Source organism: Perna viridis, chromosome 10 (assembly GCF_037379345.1).
Source record: "Perna viridis isolate PV_CMFRI_1.1 ecotype Kerala chromosome 10, ASM3737934v1, whole genome shotgun sequence".
NCBI lineage: Eukaryota > Metazoa > Mollusca > Bivalvia > Mytilida > Mytilidae > Perna > Perna viridis.
Window position 1 is genome coordinate 28,753,394 of NC_142454.1, and position 16,145 is coordinate 28,769,538.

A 16,145-nucleotide genomic window follows, 5' to 3' on the forward strand; every position below is an offset into this window, starting at 1 on the left:
TTTTTTAATTCTCAAATCCTTAAATATACTATATTCAGTTTCCATTATAAACTGTAAAACAATATCTAATGTCTCACACGAATATCAGGTTATTTTCCCATAGAATTTTGTTTGCGGTTTTGTCCTTGAAATGGCCAGCTAAATCTACATGGTATTCATTACTGGTTCCGATGGTTTAATTGAATTGTATAATGAATTTGAATAGGCACACATAATATTTCCTAGAACTGTGAAGTTAATTTTATCATTTGCTTTTGTTACTTTGTATGTATGATTTTAGTTACTCTATATTCTTTGTTGTTCGTGTCTGTTTTCCATGTCTGGTCTTTGTCCCTGGCTTACATTCTTTTGATTATCGCTATAATCTTGGTTCGCTTGATTACTCTTTTATGAGTATTAATCATCTTAGTTTTTGGAATTCTGAATTTGTCTATTTCATCATTGAATCTAAACTTTTGATGGAAATTTTAAATTTCCTTGGGACTTTGAATGCATGGATTGGCAGAATGATGGAAACCACAAAAGATCCTACCCCACAAACAATAGTTACTCAAAGGTAGCATGAAACTGTTCATTTGTGTGAATTAAACTGATACATTAAGTACCATTCTATGTAAGAATCAGGCAATGGGTGGCACATCATTCTTCTCAATTTGGCCTTTTCTGCCTCAAATACCAGTACATTCAATACATCTAAAAACAACCGAAAAGCTACCTAAATTTATCCAGAATCATCTATGACATAGATACTTTCTGAGTGCTTGTATAGGAAAAAAGTGCTGGAAAATATTCCCACCATTTTTTCATAATACATTTCAACTAAACAGGAAACTTCATTAACTCTTTGATGGTTGTGTCTGGAGGTTATGATATATAAAGACTTGGATAATGCCATAAAATTTCTGCATTTTTGTATTCATGAGCCATACCTTATGTATATTTTGCCTGATTCTAATACAGAGAAGTACTTAAATTTGCAAAATAATGTTTTATTTATGCACTCCATTACCAGTTGTCTTAAGATCACAAAAATGAAAATATTGTTAAATAACTTGTTTTGGTCAATAAAAATTTAACAAGTGTTTAGTGGTGCTGGAACGATGAAAATGTGCAAAAAGAAAGAAAACTAATGATTGTAAAAAATATAGTATCATTAGAACTAACAACTAGAATTTGATGGTTAATACCTGGTATTCAACATCCCTTTCCCTAATAATTAAAGGTAAACTGGCTGTCTCTAACAAGTCTGCAGCACTTGAAGATTTAGTCATTTTCATTTCAGACATTCTACAAATAAGGTGGTGTTACTTATGGAGGTAGACCTAGGGTAAGGGACACAACTCTTGAAATCAGTGATATGTTTGTTTGATTCAATTTCACCAAAGCCTTTCAAGCTTTCATTTGAATCAGAATGAAATAAATCCAAGAGACTTTGATGCTTATATGAGATTGATGAAAAATGCTGAATACAAACATTCCAATATTTGTAAGAGTTGTGTCCCATACCTTAGATCTACCTCCTTATGCAAATTTACCAGATATATTTTTAGATTCCCTAGACTGTGAACATTTTAACCACTGAGTTAGATTTATCCGAATACTGAATGTACATACTAAATATAAAAAGACAGCCACAATCTTTCGGAAAAAAGCCAGTGTAATAACTTTATGATGTTTACCTTATTTCAATCAAAGACCTTAAATGAATACAGAAACAGTAATTGGCATTAGTATGTAATAAATTTCAATATTAAAACTGATTAATTTCTAAATTTTTATGATTTTTTTAATGTGAATTATCTCCATAAATTTTAAAAGGTCTATTACAAAAATAGCAGTACCACAGGTGATACAATATAAAATAAAGATGTGTATACAACTACTTCAGGCATATAAAATCCTTACTCATCTTCTCCATGTATTAGTGGGTAGTATGCTTTCTCATCAACTTCGGCTAACCTCTGAAATAACAGATGAAAGAAATGTTGGTTCCTTAAAATGGACTTAGACAATGATAAAGTTCATGGAAAACTTTCACATGTCTTATTGAAAATCATATGCCTTTTTCCATTTCATATCTTATAATAATTTCAAAATTCCAATACATCGATCCTAGAACATACTTAAGGAGTCTTGTAGGTAGATGGGTGTTCTTGCATGAAATCCGGAAAATCCCATGTCATATTGCATTTATCATATATAAACACCTAGACATTTTGTGATATCAATCTTATAAAATCAATAATTTTGGGAGTATTACAATTTTCCATGGGCTGCCATGGTTACATATCATTGACGCAGAAAATCTTTATTTTTCCTACTCATACAATAAAATGAAATGTATTTTTTTAACCCATGGAAATAAGTCTATTATACAGAATACCAAAAAAGTAAAGCCTACATTTCTAAGTTGTTCCTGAGACAGTACAACAATAGTGTTATCCAGTAACTCAGCCTTATCTCTCTTCTGTCCAAACACATCACCATCAACTGAACAGAAACTGGAAAAAGGGCATTAATGGAACATTAAGTGATACTCAGCCAGGTTATAGTGAAAAAAAAAGGGATCACAAAATTTTCAAAATGGCTTAACTCGAAAACTACACTTTGGAATTTGTTGTTCGATATTGTCGATATAATGGGGTATTTGTTATAAATTATCTTGTTGCTTTCATATTTTGTATAGTAATATGAAATTATAGTGTTATCATTTTTCTGTTACCACTACAAAATGCACTAGACTGCTGGGGTATAGGCGTAAAATTGGCATGAATTTGTGATGCAATGATGGTAATACATCTGTGCACCAAATATCATTGACCTAGCATAAGGGGTTCGCGTTGAAATGAACTTATCAGAAATTTAATGTGAAATTTGTGGACACCGCCGCCACCCAGGACATCACCGAAAAGGGAAAACCTAAGTCTCGCTTTCCACGACTTTCGCTGCAGGCAAGACAATTATCATGTAATGAGTAGGTAGGGACAGAAAGGAATGATAGATAGCCTGTAGAAAATGGCTAAAAATGTATCTTTTGAAAGGTTAATAAAGGCAAACTTAGAGGAATTTAAAATCTCCATACTTTGGCAGTAACGTAACAGGAGGTTTAGTTTTTACTAGACCCTGGTTCTTCAGCACACCCTCGAGGTCACCTCCTGCCAGCCTCCAGAGGTAGTATACCTCTGCCATACTCCTCTCAGAGAGATGGTCTACAAAAATGAAAGAAAGAAAATCAATCTTTCCAACATACATGAACTGCAGAAGCATACTGATGACAAATAAAACATTGTACATTTTCGGGAATTCATGTTAATATGTTTAAAATTTTTCAAATGATACAAAAAACTCATTTTCAATTCAGATGTACTTGTTGTAGGTATCTCCCACACTATATTTTATGGTAATATTTTTCATTAAGCACAGAAAGCTCAATGCTCACCCAGTAAGTTGACAACTCCTGCATGAGCTGACATTTTTCATCAGATGAGGTTGTTGTCTCTGACATATTCACCATATCCATTCTTGTTACATATATATATTTATATGATATTGTTGTCATAACGTTAAAGATAGCATTTTTCTGATGCATTCGGTATAGATTCGCTTTTTACCCTTTGATCTTAATAACACTCTTCCAAGGAAACGCAAGTCACCTGATCACAATTCTGTTTCCCAATTGGCCAAATACCGATAACTTAGTGGCTTTTGAAAAAACTGTATTGAAAATTAAAATTGCCTGCCATATGTTATTTCCTGAATGAAATGTCGAAAATTATAAGTAAAAAGAACAAATTTTACTGCATCGGCCATCTTTTTTTTTTAAGATAGTACTTGTTTGCTATTAACATTAATTCATTCATAGGGTCTTTCCACAGAAACTGACACACTATATTTAAAAGTAGTTTTTGGCATGACATGGGTCGTGTCATTTTTGTAGGACTTATGATGTACCACAGTTACATATATCAACCCTGCATGCGAAGAAATGGAAATGGTACTGCACATGATGAGGACATAACTTTTTGTAGATTTAACTGCTAGTAGTCCATTATTTGTGCATTTGTGTAACTTACATTCAGTTTCTATATTTTTGTTATAACAAAGGACTCTGTTCTTTTTTAACTGATTTTTAGGTGTGTTTAACTGTGTAATATTTTTCCGTAGGAGCCATATTTAAAAGAGGCAGGGTTGTGATCAAACATACCTACCTTCTGTGTATCCATTTTCATCAAAAACGGGCAGCTCCAGCTCTTTAGACCTCATTTCTACAGAAAACATTCTGTAACCATTCTTGTATGGAACCTATGAGAGAAAGATTTAAGTCATGAGAAAAAGTAAGACAAAATTTAATTAATTCTTTTACTTAAATATGCAAGTTTCCTTATTATCTAGTTTTCTGACAAGGGTGGTTTGGGGGGGGGGGGCAGAGTGCATGACTTATGTCTATTTTGTTGAGTAGTTGCATTATGATCCCATCCAGGCTGGGTGAGATAGTCTTAAATGTTTTTTTTATTCAACTGATTATGGTTTAATGCCCCATGGCAGATATTTCAGGATGAGTTCGACTGACCAATTGAACAGACCATGCTTTGTACTAGTCTGACACCCTGAGCCAGATCTTTACTGTGCTAGCTTACAGAAGCAACAGCCCACAGGTAGGCATGTACTCTGACACATTTTTCTGACTTCAAGCTAACCAGTGACTACCAATTTTAAAATCTTTGGTTTGACTCAGTCAAGGATACACCACCACTTCAGCCAGGCAGGCTACCCAGAGCCTACCTAGGTAGCTGGTTTTAAATTTTGTCGGGAGATTAGATTTGGTGTTTTGTTTGTATACCTACTAGAATTTTCTAGTAAATTAGTAAGATAATGGTAATTATAACATATAATTATAACATATGCTTAATTTTGTTTTAAATTATGATTTTTTAGAAATCTTAATATTCATCTTTTCATGTCTACTCAATTTGGAATGGTGCTGACAATGAAAGTGTTTGTTTGTTTGTTGGGGTTTAACATCCGAGCAAAACCCCAACAAACAAACAAACACTTTCATTATGCCAGCACCATTCCAAATTGAGTAGACATGAAAAGATGAATAATGAATTCATTAGGTTTCAATAATCCAAGTCATGAGTATACATGTATATACTTTGATATTTACCTTTTTGGCATTGAGTTCATTGAAGATTTTATGTTTCATCAAAGATTCTGGAGAAGGTCTGCAAATAAATAACACAACAATTCATAATAACTACATTGGGATTCAACTCAATTGCATACCTGTTAATTGCATATTTCTGTTAAATGCATACCTGTTAATTGCATATTCCTGTTAATCGCATAGAAATTCAAAGAACAAAAACATTTCCCACCTTATCCATGTAAAAAATCCTCTTATTTGCATAACATAAGGCAAAATATTAGCAAATTCCTCTTAATTGCATAAATAATTTTCAAAATTTACTAAAAAATGTACCTAAATGGGTAAAACAACGATACATCGTTACATGTAGTGAAGTCCTCATAAGAAATTGTGTTTTACAACAATATTTTCTCTTTCTTTGGAGTAGAACCTATGGTAGGTTTCTAATTAGACACGAGGAAAGAATATACACCAATTAAACATTGTAAACATCAGGTGTATTCCCTTGGAATGACAATTTCTGTTAATTGCATATTTCTGTTCATGCATATTTTTTTCAGACAAATAGGTTATGCAACTATAACAGGAATCCACTGTATTACAATGAATATTGAATAAATAACTAAGCTAATGATAACAATAAAGACTCCATACTGAAATCTGATGTCATTGACCACACAAATATTGTTTACTGACACAGCAATAGTTCACAATCTTTTTTACAATTATTTTGTGATAAATATTGGTTTGATGAACAGGTTTCAAATAAATTTAATGTTACAAGTCAGAACTTCAGTTTTTAAGGTCATAACTACCCTTTTAGGTATACCACACAGTTTACACAATTGAACTTTAACCTCACATGTTAAAGCCCTGTCAGTACTTTGTAAACACATTTTTTCATAGACCAAGTATGGATTTTTTATAACATTTCTGACTTTCATGGGATGGATCGAAACAATATGTTTGCAATGATGCCTAACCTCCCATTTTGATTCTAAAAATTGTACAGGAGTTATGGGACTTGGTGCTTCAAATCTGACCAGCTATTTGAAGCAATCTTATCTGACTTAGTTTCACTCTAAAAGATACATATACTAAAGGATTTACCTGTCTTTTGGATTTACAGTTACACACTTTTTTAGGAAGTCAACAATGTCAACTGGTAATTTCTGAAAGTAGAAAATTAAAGACTGTAATCAGCTCCTGCAAAATACACATTACTAATTTATAAATCCACACAACAGCCTCAATTCAATGCAGAAGACAAAGTTGAGTAACACAATGTTATGATCTGTTTCAATAATGTGTGTTTTATCCAGCAATATTTAGAATTTATAGAACAGGAACAAGACTTTGCACACAAAAAGACATCTATCTTAAGTTGTGCTCTCTAAGTTGTTTTTTCTTACTTAGAAAAAAGTAATATTCCCATGGAAAAGTGATGATTCATTAGGGAGCAACCATTTGATTTTAAGGGGGGGGGCTACAATCAAATTTTCTATCAAGCCTTTTTATTTTGAACAAATTTAGGTCCTGTCTTTTTTTCTTCTGCTGAAACCTTTTTTTTTAAATATAAAAAAAAAAACAATATTAGATCCTGCCTTTATATTTTTTTCTTATGGCCTTTTCCTGGCTTTTTATTTCTTTAAAAGTTCAAATTTGATCCTGCTCCCTGTAAAGATCAAATGGTAGTTCCCTCATCTAGGATACTGAAATATTTTTTAAACCAGGAAACTTGAAAATTGGTAAACAGTGGAAGAAATAAGGGATCATGATAAAATTAGACATAAGTGTTTCAAGCAGTAACACAGCATATTACTTACAACTGCTAATCTAATTGTACATTTAGATTAAACATCATTTATATTCAAAGCCAAGTTGTCTTCTATCATAGTAAAGGAATTTAAGAAAAGCTCAAGATTTATATCTTACAGGTCGGGAAATAGTTTTGTTTCTTACTAAACCATCCATTTTTTGGTATGAAAATTAGACTTGTTTTAATCGGAGAAATAAACTGTAAAAGACAGTTTTTTTGAAGATACAGAAATGATGGTGACAAAATTTATCTTCATTAAGCATGATATAACTCAACCTGTTTAGTCCAGTGTTCTAGGATTCTTATTTCCTGTTACCCGGGGCAACTGAAATTTGGGTCAGGGAAAGTTAGGTACTTAGTTACACTTTCCTGTGGCAAGTTGAAAACTTCATTTGCTGTAAGGATTTGTTTTGTTAGGAAAGCAGTCATTGACTGTGGGAAAGTTGATTTTATATGGATTTTTCCCGAGGAAACCTCAATTTCTGAAAAATCCTAGAACACTGTAGTCATCATCAGTATTTGAAAGAACCTGCTAAAATACCTTAATTTTCTCTTGCAAGCTGTTTTCTTCTGTATAAAATTCAAATGGGTGCTTATCTGAAAGTATTTTATAATTTAAGAAAAAAGAAACTCAACCAAGCATGTCAGCTTTACAACGCCATTCAAATGAAAAACACTAATACATTCAAACTTGTCTTAAAATGCAACCACCAGTATTAAGCAAGAGCCTTTCTTGAAAGACTATACCCCTAATAAGATATCGTTTTGCTGTGCATTCTGTGTAAAAGTAACCTGTATTTAGAGACCACTAGTCTTATTTGACCTTGATTTAGCTCTCCCTTGGAAGGCCACAAGTATGACTGTAATTAACTATATACTGAGAATTCCAGTTATAACAATCATATCAAAATTAGACCTATCAATTGTTGGTGACCTTTCTGATCAGCCAATCAGGTTTCATCTTTCATAATTTAAAAAGATTTATTCAAAGGGAAAAACACAAGGATTCTAAAAAGGTCATCTGAACAGAAAATAGAATGGAGTGTTGTTAGATTCTACAAGCAGTGACTGAATGGAATAGATGATAGGTCTAATCAATCGGTAAATTAGATTGTTGTACCAATATTGAATGGAAACATAACGCCTGTACAATATTGTTACTAAAGCAAGCATATGTACTTCACAATTTCATATCTATGTTGTAATACATATCTTATCTACGCCATGCATTAAATCATCTGCAGCATTAAAATGAGTTATGAACTTACCTCTACTTAGAAATCCAATAGTTCTGTGAAACTTCTGTGGTATTGTCAACCCTTCCCATAAATTCTGGTTCTGAAATGTTATCAAAAATATTAATCAAGATTTACTTGAATAAACCAGCCAATCATTATTTATTCACTTGTATCCTGAAAAAAAGTTGTGAACTATATTCAGAATATAGTGAACTGACTTGACATAACACCTATATATAGATGATTAATAGAACATGAAGCTGTTTGTACATTTCACTGGTTTGAGCAAATTTTGTTAATCAATATTTTTGTTAAGTCACTGCACTGTTATTGTCATTATACAGCAACAAAGAATTACAGCAAATAACATAGTTAACTTCACAGAATTCAGTTGGCCTCCCCTGGATTAAATAGCCATTACTGATGAAGGTAGTTAACTGGAAAAATAACAAAGAGATCTAAAAATTTCTATGACATACCTATGAAATGATAGAAAGTTTAAATCTCCTTGTCAATTGTTTAGTTAACTACCTTAGGAAATTAATCAGGTAATGGTCATTCAATCAACTGTATTACCTGAAGTTAACTATGTCACTCACTGTAGGAAATAAGGCCAATAAAATTATACCTCTGTTTCCTGTTACATGTAAAAAAAAATGGGTCAGTATGTCTGGATTTTATTTCATTTTATATACTTATTTTTTCTGAAATTTCATAAAAAAACAACTTCAAAAGCATCATAGTAACCACCCGGACTTTGTTGAAACCAAAAATTGACTACCATCTGTAAAATGTCTGGTCATTTGGTAGCACTTTTTGTTGTCTGTTAACTTGGAAATAAGTCAGTCAGAAGGTCAAGGCATGAGTCAGTAGGAAAACAGGAAACAGAGGTATAATTGTATTTGGCTTAAACATAATTAAAGCCTGACAAACATCAATTTTGATCATAAGTGGTCAACCTTGCAACTTCTAAACAATGTTACATTAGTTTTTTTACATCAAACCAATAAGTTATACACAATTAGTGATTGTATATCGCTTGAAAATATATACAGTCAATGCAATTGTGACTGTTTAAATATAAAGGTTGCAATATAAAAATATATATACATGTCCAGTGAACCTGTCTGAACTAAGCCCTTCATGAACCAAGGTCTACACAAGACCCTAGATAAATATAGAATAATAGTTACTTTCAATTTTTATACTGACAATATCATGATATGATTGATATGGAATATCTCTAGGAGAGGATGAGTGCGAGTTGAGATGTTACATGTGATATTGTCTGTATTAAAATCAAAATAACTATTATTCTGTTTGTGGTTAATCTAATTGCATTTTTCATCATTTTAATGTACTTTTAGAAAAAAATTCTAGTATTGCAACTACATACTATTGGTGTGGTCAAATCCCTCCAAATGTTTTTGGAATATCTTGTCATGTACAAGTGATAGAAAAAAAACTTCAGACAACAAGATCAAAGGAAAAAGTAGATATCACCAATGATAAATTTTAAGTAGCACTCCAGCTAAGAATCATAAAAAATGTGATACATGGATGAAACGCCTACATATTTTTATTTTTCGATATTTTACTTGAAATGCTTAAGTAAACAGAAACAACATGTGGCTTTTCATAGCACCCTTGTTCATAAGAGTCATAAATTTTGTAGAATGTACTAGAGAATTCAAAATTAAGGGAGATAATGCTGTAAATGACAATATTCAATAAAAAAATTTGGATTTTCAATGTAAATTACCTCCTAAGAGCAGACAGATTGGAATGAATAATTATACATTTCATAATATAAACCTATACAGCGACTTGAGGACTAAAATAAATATGTGTAGCCTTTTTTTAGGGTGTATCAAATTTTACTGAGTTTGCATGATTCTTACAAAGACCACTACTTAATATTGTGTGAACCTGTGTAAACCAAACCACTACCTTAACCAAACAAATTTTTCAGTTTAAAAATGTCCCACTGTATTTGACTCCATTCTTTCAATTTTTTCCAGCGCTTCCATTATTTGGATCATAAAAATATTAAAGTTCAATATTGGCCTTTACTCACTGTAAACACCTCCAATAAAATCAGTCCCAGGGACCACACATCAGTTTTTGGTCCACATGGATCTGAAACACTGGGTTCAGACTCTCCATGTTCATCAGTTTCTTCTGGTCCTTCACATAAAACTTCTGGAGGCATATATTGTGGTAATCTATATATATTAAAACAAATGTCAACAATGTGGCAATATTGACATAAGAATTTTCCAATGTTACTGTTTTTTTGGTCATACATTAAGTTATTTCCCTTGCTGCTTCAATCAAGTAAAGACAATGTCATTCATATATAGCAATTTCATAATACATCCCAATTTCAAGAATACTTGACCAAAGATTTATATGTATGTACCCCTTTTTTGGTTAACTGAAACAAAAAATCTGATAAGAAAGAAAACCATAAGGGAGTTCCCTTCCATGAAGAAAACCATTGTACCTTATAAATTTAACTGTAATTTGTTCAAAGCACTTCTGAGTTATTATAATAGAGTGGATATATGAGGTAAGTCATAAATTCCATACATGTATGATAACAAGAGGTTGTCATTTAGACAGCAAACCAAATTTTCCTGCACAAATATGTTTGCTCCTGTAAGCTGGTTTACCAATGTTAACAATGATTATTAACTCAGTTATTGAACGGGAAAGGTTCAAAGTCCCTATTTCTGCAACAAAAATGGCCGCCACTTGAAAGCATAAAAACCCATATTTGTGAAAATCAATATTTTATCATCCAAAACACCAAATTAGAATTTGAAAGCAATTGGCACAGTACTTTTCAAGTTATGGAAAGGACAAAGTTTGGCAGCCACCTCCCTGCTGTATATCCCCAAACTAAAAATAGATTTTTTTTTCCTTCTGAAAATTGGGTTAAAATGAAATATTCTATCAAAAGCCAAAGTAAAATTTCATTAAGAATTTTCAATTGGCTTTCCAATTCTATATAAACAATCACATAGAATTGTAGAAAAAAAATTGTAGATGGATATGTGGATTAATACAAATATCAGCTTGCAGATATTACCCAATAGGAAATGAAACATTTGAGCCATAGTCTGTAACATGATAAAGTCCATACTCTGACAGCTTCACTTTTCCCTAGAAAAAAACATGAATTAATATTGATGAAGGATATGGCAAGCCAAAGTGGACAAAAATCAACATTTTGTAATATTAGATAATGAATTTTTTATACTACAAAATCATTTTTTAATATAAGAAAAGATTTTTTAGTATTGGAAATTCATTTTGTAATTTTAGAAATTCATGTTGTAATATTAGGAATTCATTTTCTGATATTACAAATTCCTGATTTAGCAATACATTGTATCATAAAACATCACACATCTTGTAATATTACAAATTGAATAATCAATATTTGAAAATGAATTTGTCATAATGAAAAATCATTTTTTATTATTAGAAAACATACTTTTTAATATGAAAAAATCATTTTTTAATATCAGAGAATATTTTTTAATATTATAAATTCATTTTGTAATATTAAAAATTCATTTTGTAATATTAAAAATTCATTTTCTAATATTACAAATTACAATATTTAGCAATATTATAAAACATCACACATTTTGTAATATTACAAATTGAATTTGTAATATTAGAAAATGAATTTGTAACATTAGAAAATCACTTTGCAATATTGCAAAATCAGTCACATTTTTTAATATTACAAAATGGTTTTCTAAAATTAAAAAATCGTAATTCAATACCACAAATCCAATTTCTAATATTAGAAAATCAATTTCTAATATTAAAAAATTGATTGTATTTTTAATATTAAAAATGATTTTTTAATATTAAAAAAGTGTTTTTTGATATAGGAAATCTAATTTGTAATATTAAAAAATCATTTTTTAATATTAGAAAATACTCATTTTTGTCCACTTTGGTTTGACATAGAAGTAAATACAATGTATTTATTCATGATCCTACACATTGTTTTCATGTGTATTACAACCTAGTTATGTTGTAGTATGAGAACAACAGAAGATGAATACCACTTTGTACTAGTTTGTCCTGCTTTTAAATTTCTAGGTATAGAATTTTAATTATGCTTGGCCTAATATCCCTAGGTTTTACCAACTAATTCAGCTAAGCTTCATATAGATTTCTAACAGTTAATCTTTGTAAACCTTTAAGCTGCCTATAGCAATACTATATCTCATTTAATCACATTTTACCGCAATAGGGTATGTAAGTCTCGTCACGTGACTCCGTGGTTTCTAGTCTACCATTCAAATGTATGGAGATTTGTCATTAACATAGCATTGAGTTCAATATTAAAAGCAAAGTATCATTTTTGGGTAAAAATACTGATTAAAAATGACAATTATCAAGTTCTAAGAGATAAAAATGTTTAGAATAGCATAAAATAGAAGATTTTGCATTGTGAAGCAGCGTTTGAATTTCCCGGAAATACACACTAAAATGCATATAGGTCTTCGGATTTCAATACGTTCTACACCAGAAATTCCGGAAGGGAAACTGAAACTAGAATGAGACTTACAAACCCTATTAAAAATAAAAATACGTCAATTTGATATTATTGTTCTCTGGGAGTTTTCATACACAACATTTACTGGTGTGTCATTTGGTTGTGACAGCATGAAAATGCTTTAAGCAAATAAAGATCATTCATTCAATTTTTTAAAGCAAATATCTGATCATGATCTAACACCACTGTTTTCCAATGCCTTGCAATCTTAAACAAGTATTTGGTCCGTATAATGGTGGAACTTTACTGAGACAGTGACCGCTAATACTGGACATACCCTATATTTGGTATTATTCAGAGGGGTGCTAATTTTGGCAATCTGTCTGAAAACATAAAACTGAATTCTGCAAAACATCTACCGTTTGGCTTAATTACTTTATATCCATGTTATAGTGCATAAATATGCATCCACCAAAATAAGAAATGCATTTTTTTTGTATAACTTTTGGCCTCAAAATCGCCAAATTTTACTATTGACAAGAAATTGCAGAGGAAACTGCTATGAAAAAAGTGTGATGGATAGACAAAATGATCAAAGGTTAAGCAATATACCCACCCCCTCTTTAGGAGCAGTGAATAATGAATGTGTTTCAACAAAATGAAGCATAGCTTTACCTTTTCGTCAAACAATACATTGGACTGAGACAAGTTCCTGTGAGTGATATGTTTTCTATTGAGGTAAACCAGTCCATCCAAAATTTCATAGGCCAATGTCACAAGCTCTTCAGCGCTGCAATGAAATTATTCAATTCATTTTATGTTTTACAATAAAACTAAAATCGCTCCAAAAGATATCAGATACTGTTATTTAAATTATGCTGAAAATATTTTTAAGAAATCTAAAGATATGAATGAGCTGGTTAACAAATTTAGTTCTTGCCAGAGGTTTTGGGGATTGCTTTTACTTCATTTTTGGAGAACAAGGAAATTCTTGAGCTACTATAATTCTATGAAAAGCTTGAAAACTTATGAGGGTCAAATTGACCCACAATGGGGACAGCCCAGAAAAGTGTAGTTACAAGATTGAAACATGCATAAAGAAAGGCATCCAAATAATCATGATTTTCTCTTGTAGCAGTTTGAAGTTTTGCTAAAGTTCTGTTCAGAAATGTTCTGTGTTCACATTAAAGCTTGCAAATTTACTATCATGATCATGATTTTAAATGCTTTAAGGAGGTCAACCTAAGGTAAGGGACACAACTCTTACTAATCACTGGAATGTTTGTATTCAGCATTTTACATCAGTCTCATGTAAGCTTCAATGTAACTTGGACAGATTTCATTCTTTTTCAAATTAAAGCTTGATAGGCTTTGATAAAATTCAGTATGGTACAAACATATCACAGATTTCAAAAGTTATGTCTCTTACCCTAGGTCTACCTCTTTATATGCATGTAAAATGGTTTAAATGCTTTAATAGATACCCTATATACCCATGTATTTATTAAATAAATGCTAAAGCAAATGATGATGTCTTTTTATTATCATCTTTATACTTACTTTGAATACTTTCCACTCTTTGCTGCTTTTAACAAATTGCTTCCATAGTATTCCGAAACTACTATAAGCCTCTCTGAAAAAAAAATATTAAAAATCAGTAGTAAAGACATTTTTGTTATAAAATCATTTCGGTATATGGTACTCTGTAGTAAATGAAAATGTTGTTCACACATTTTACCGAAGTCCCCATATTATTCAAGTAATCTAAAATCTTATATGCAACTGTACTGAGTTTGCAAAATAAAACTTTACTGTTTTAAGTACTTCTCTGTCTAAGAATCATGCAAAATGTATATAAGGTGTGGTACATGAAGGCAAAAATGCAGAGATTTTATTGCATTAACCAATTAATTATACCTGATAACCACCAGAAATAACCATGAAAGTGATAGTAAAATTTGCCTTTTTAAGATAATGATAGGTCAAATTTAGTTGAAACGCACTACTGAAAAATGGCTGGAAAATTTCCCCACACTCTTTCCCTAAATAAGCAGTCAAAAATATCATGTCACAGATGCTTTAGGATAAACTTAAATAGCTTTTTGGTTGTTTCCTAGATGTACTGAATATATTTTAAGCAAAAATGACTATATTTGGGAAAATGATATACCACCCATTGCCTGATTCTTACACAGAATGGTACTTAAAACAAAAATAAGACTCTCATGAATATTTTTTTCGAAGAACATAACAATAAAATTGGGTGAAAGATAGCTATTTTGAAATTGCACCAAAGTAGATTGATCACAGAAACCACGAAAAAAGGACGGTGTGAAAATTTCTATTTACAGTACATCATCTACATGAAGATGCAACAATAATTAAACTACCAATTTTTATAGTTACAAAACTATTCTGATCATTTCTATACTCTTAAACCTGTTCTACAAAATTAAGTTCAAGTTACAGGAAATCTTTGGATCTCTTTATTTTAAGTTTTTTTTTTCATGAAGTCTACAAAAATAGGTATTCAACCGAACATACTTTTCAGTACTTGAATTAAAATATATACACATACCATGCCTCCCTTTGTTGATGTCAATATATTTACATAGTCTTGGATGGTGAAGTGTGGTAAGTTTTTGAAAGCGACCCAATATTTTAATGGAATTCAATGTAAGAGGAAGGCCATTTGATCCACATTTATCATTTGGATGGCTTCTGGCAAAAAATGTTGTCACCCCAAAATCTGCACTTCCCAATGTCGTCATGTTGAATATTGTACCATTATTATGTCGAAGTTGACACCAACCTAAATAATAATGGTAAATGTATGATTACTAGTAGTCAAGACCTATTTACTCATTTCTTACCTTTAATTCTTTATCAACATTCAACAATATTAAGTTATATTTTATCAGTTAAATGCATGATAATGACTTGTTACAATTTTTCTCTGGCCTTTAGAAAAGAAAACAAGGCAGACCAAAGATCACTTAGAGCAGAAATATGGAAGTAGAATTAAAAGACTTGTGATAAAATACAAAAAAAATGGCAAAAGACTGATTCAAGTGGAGAATCTTCATGAATCGGTGGCATAATAGGCAGAAAATGAAAGTATGTCAAATTGAAGTGCCAATATCCCACAGATTATTGCAAACATTCCAACTTTTAGATGGCTCATTGTTCTCATCCTAACATGATAAATAAATGTTCAAATAAAAAAGAGATTTTTTGCATGCCATGGGACATTTGACACTGGCACATTTTCCTCTATAAATTGGGGGTTCTTCTATTGACAGAAATAAGTGCCTATAATATTCATTCTAGACAGTAAAACATTTTTGTTAAAAAGAAAGTTCAATACAGCCTACATAATACCTTTTTGGATTTAATGTCCATAGCTATTTTTTC

At 31.1% G+C, this 16,145-nt stretch overlaps 1 protein-coding gene across 2 annotated transcripts in view; it reads right to left on the reverse strand.

Moving 5' to 3' along the window:
• LOC148605260 (TBC domain-containing protein kinase-like protein) overlaps positions 1 to 16,145 on the reverse strand; it is a 31,095-nt gene that overhangs the window by 14,226 nt on the left and 724 nt on the right. For both annotated transcript variants that reach the window (XM_088548080.1, XM_088548081.1), the window contains exons 2-15: positions 15,310 to 15,543; positions 14,292 to 14,364; positions 13,407 to 13,521; positions 11,301 to 11,374; positions 10,284 to 10,431; positions 8,237 to 8,306; positions 7,510 to 7,565; positions 6,260 to 6,321; positions 5,168 to 5,225; positions 4,209 to 4,302; positions 3,083 to 3,209; positions 2,402 to 2,501; positions 1,906 to 1,961; positions 1,188 to 1,287 (exon numbers count right to left, since the gene is read on the reverse strand). In XM_088548080.1, coding sequence (XP_088404206.1) covers positions 1,188 to 1,287; positions 1,906 to 1,961; positions 2,402 to 2,501; positions 3,083 to 3,209; positions 4,209 to 4,302; positions 5,168 to 5,225; positions 6,260 to 6,321; positions 7,510 to 7,565; positions 8,237 to 8,306; positions 10,284 to 10,431; positions 11,301 to 11,374; positions 13,407 to 13,521; positions 14,292 to 14,364; positions 15,310 to 15,502 — 1,326 coding nt within the window. In that variant the 5' untranslated portion in view covers positions 15,503 to 15,543. The remainder of the gene's footprint in view (positions 1 to 1,187; positions 1,288 to 1,905; positions 1,962 to 2,401; positions 2,502 to 3,082; positions 3,210 to 4,208; positions 4,303 to 5,167; positions 5,226 to 6,259; positions 6,322 to 7,509; positions 7,566 to 8,236; positions 8,307 to 10,283; positions 10,432 to 11,300; positions 11,375 to 13,406; positions 13,522 to 14,291; positions 14,365 to 15,309; positions 15,544 to 16,145) is intronic.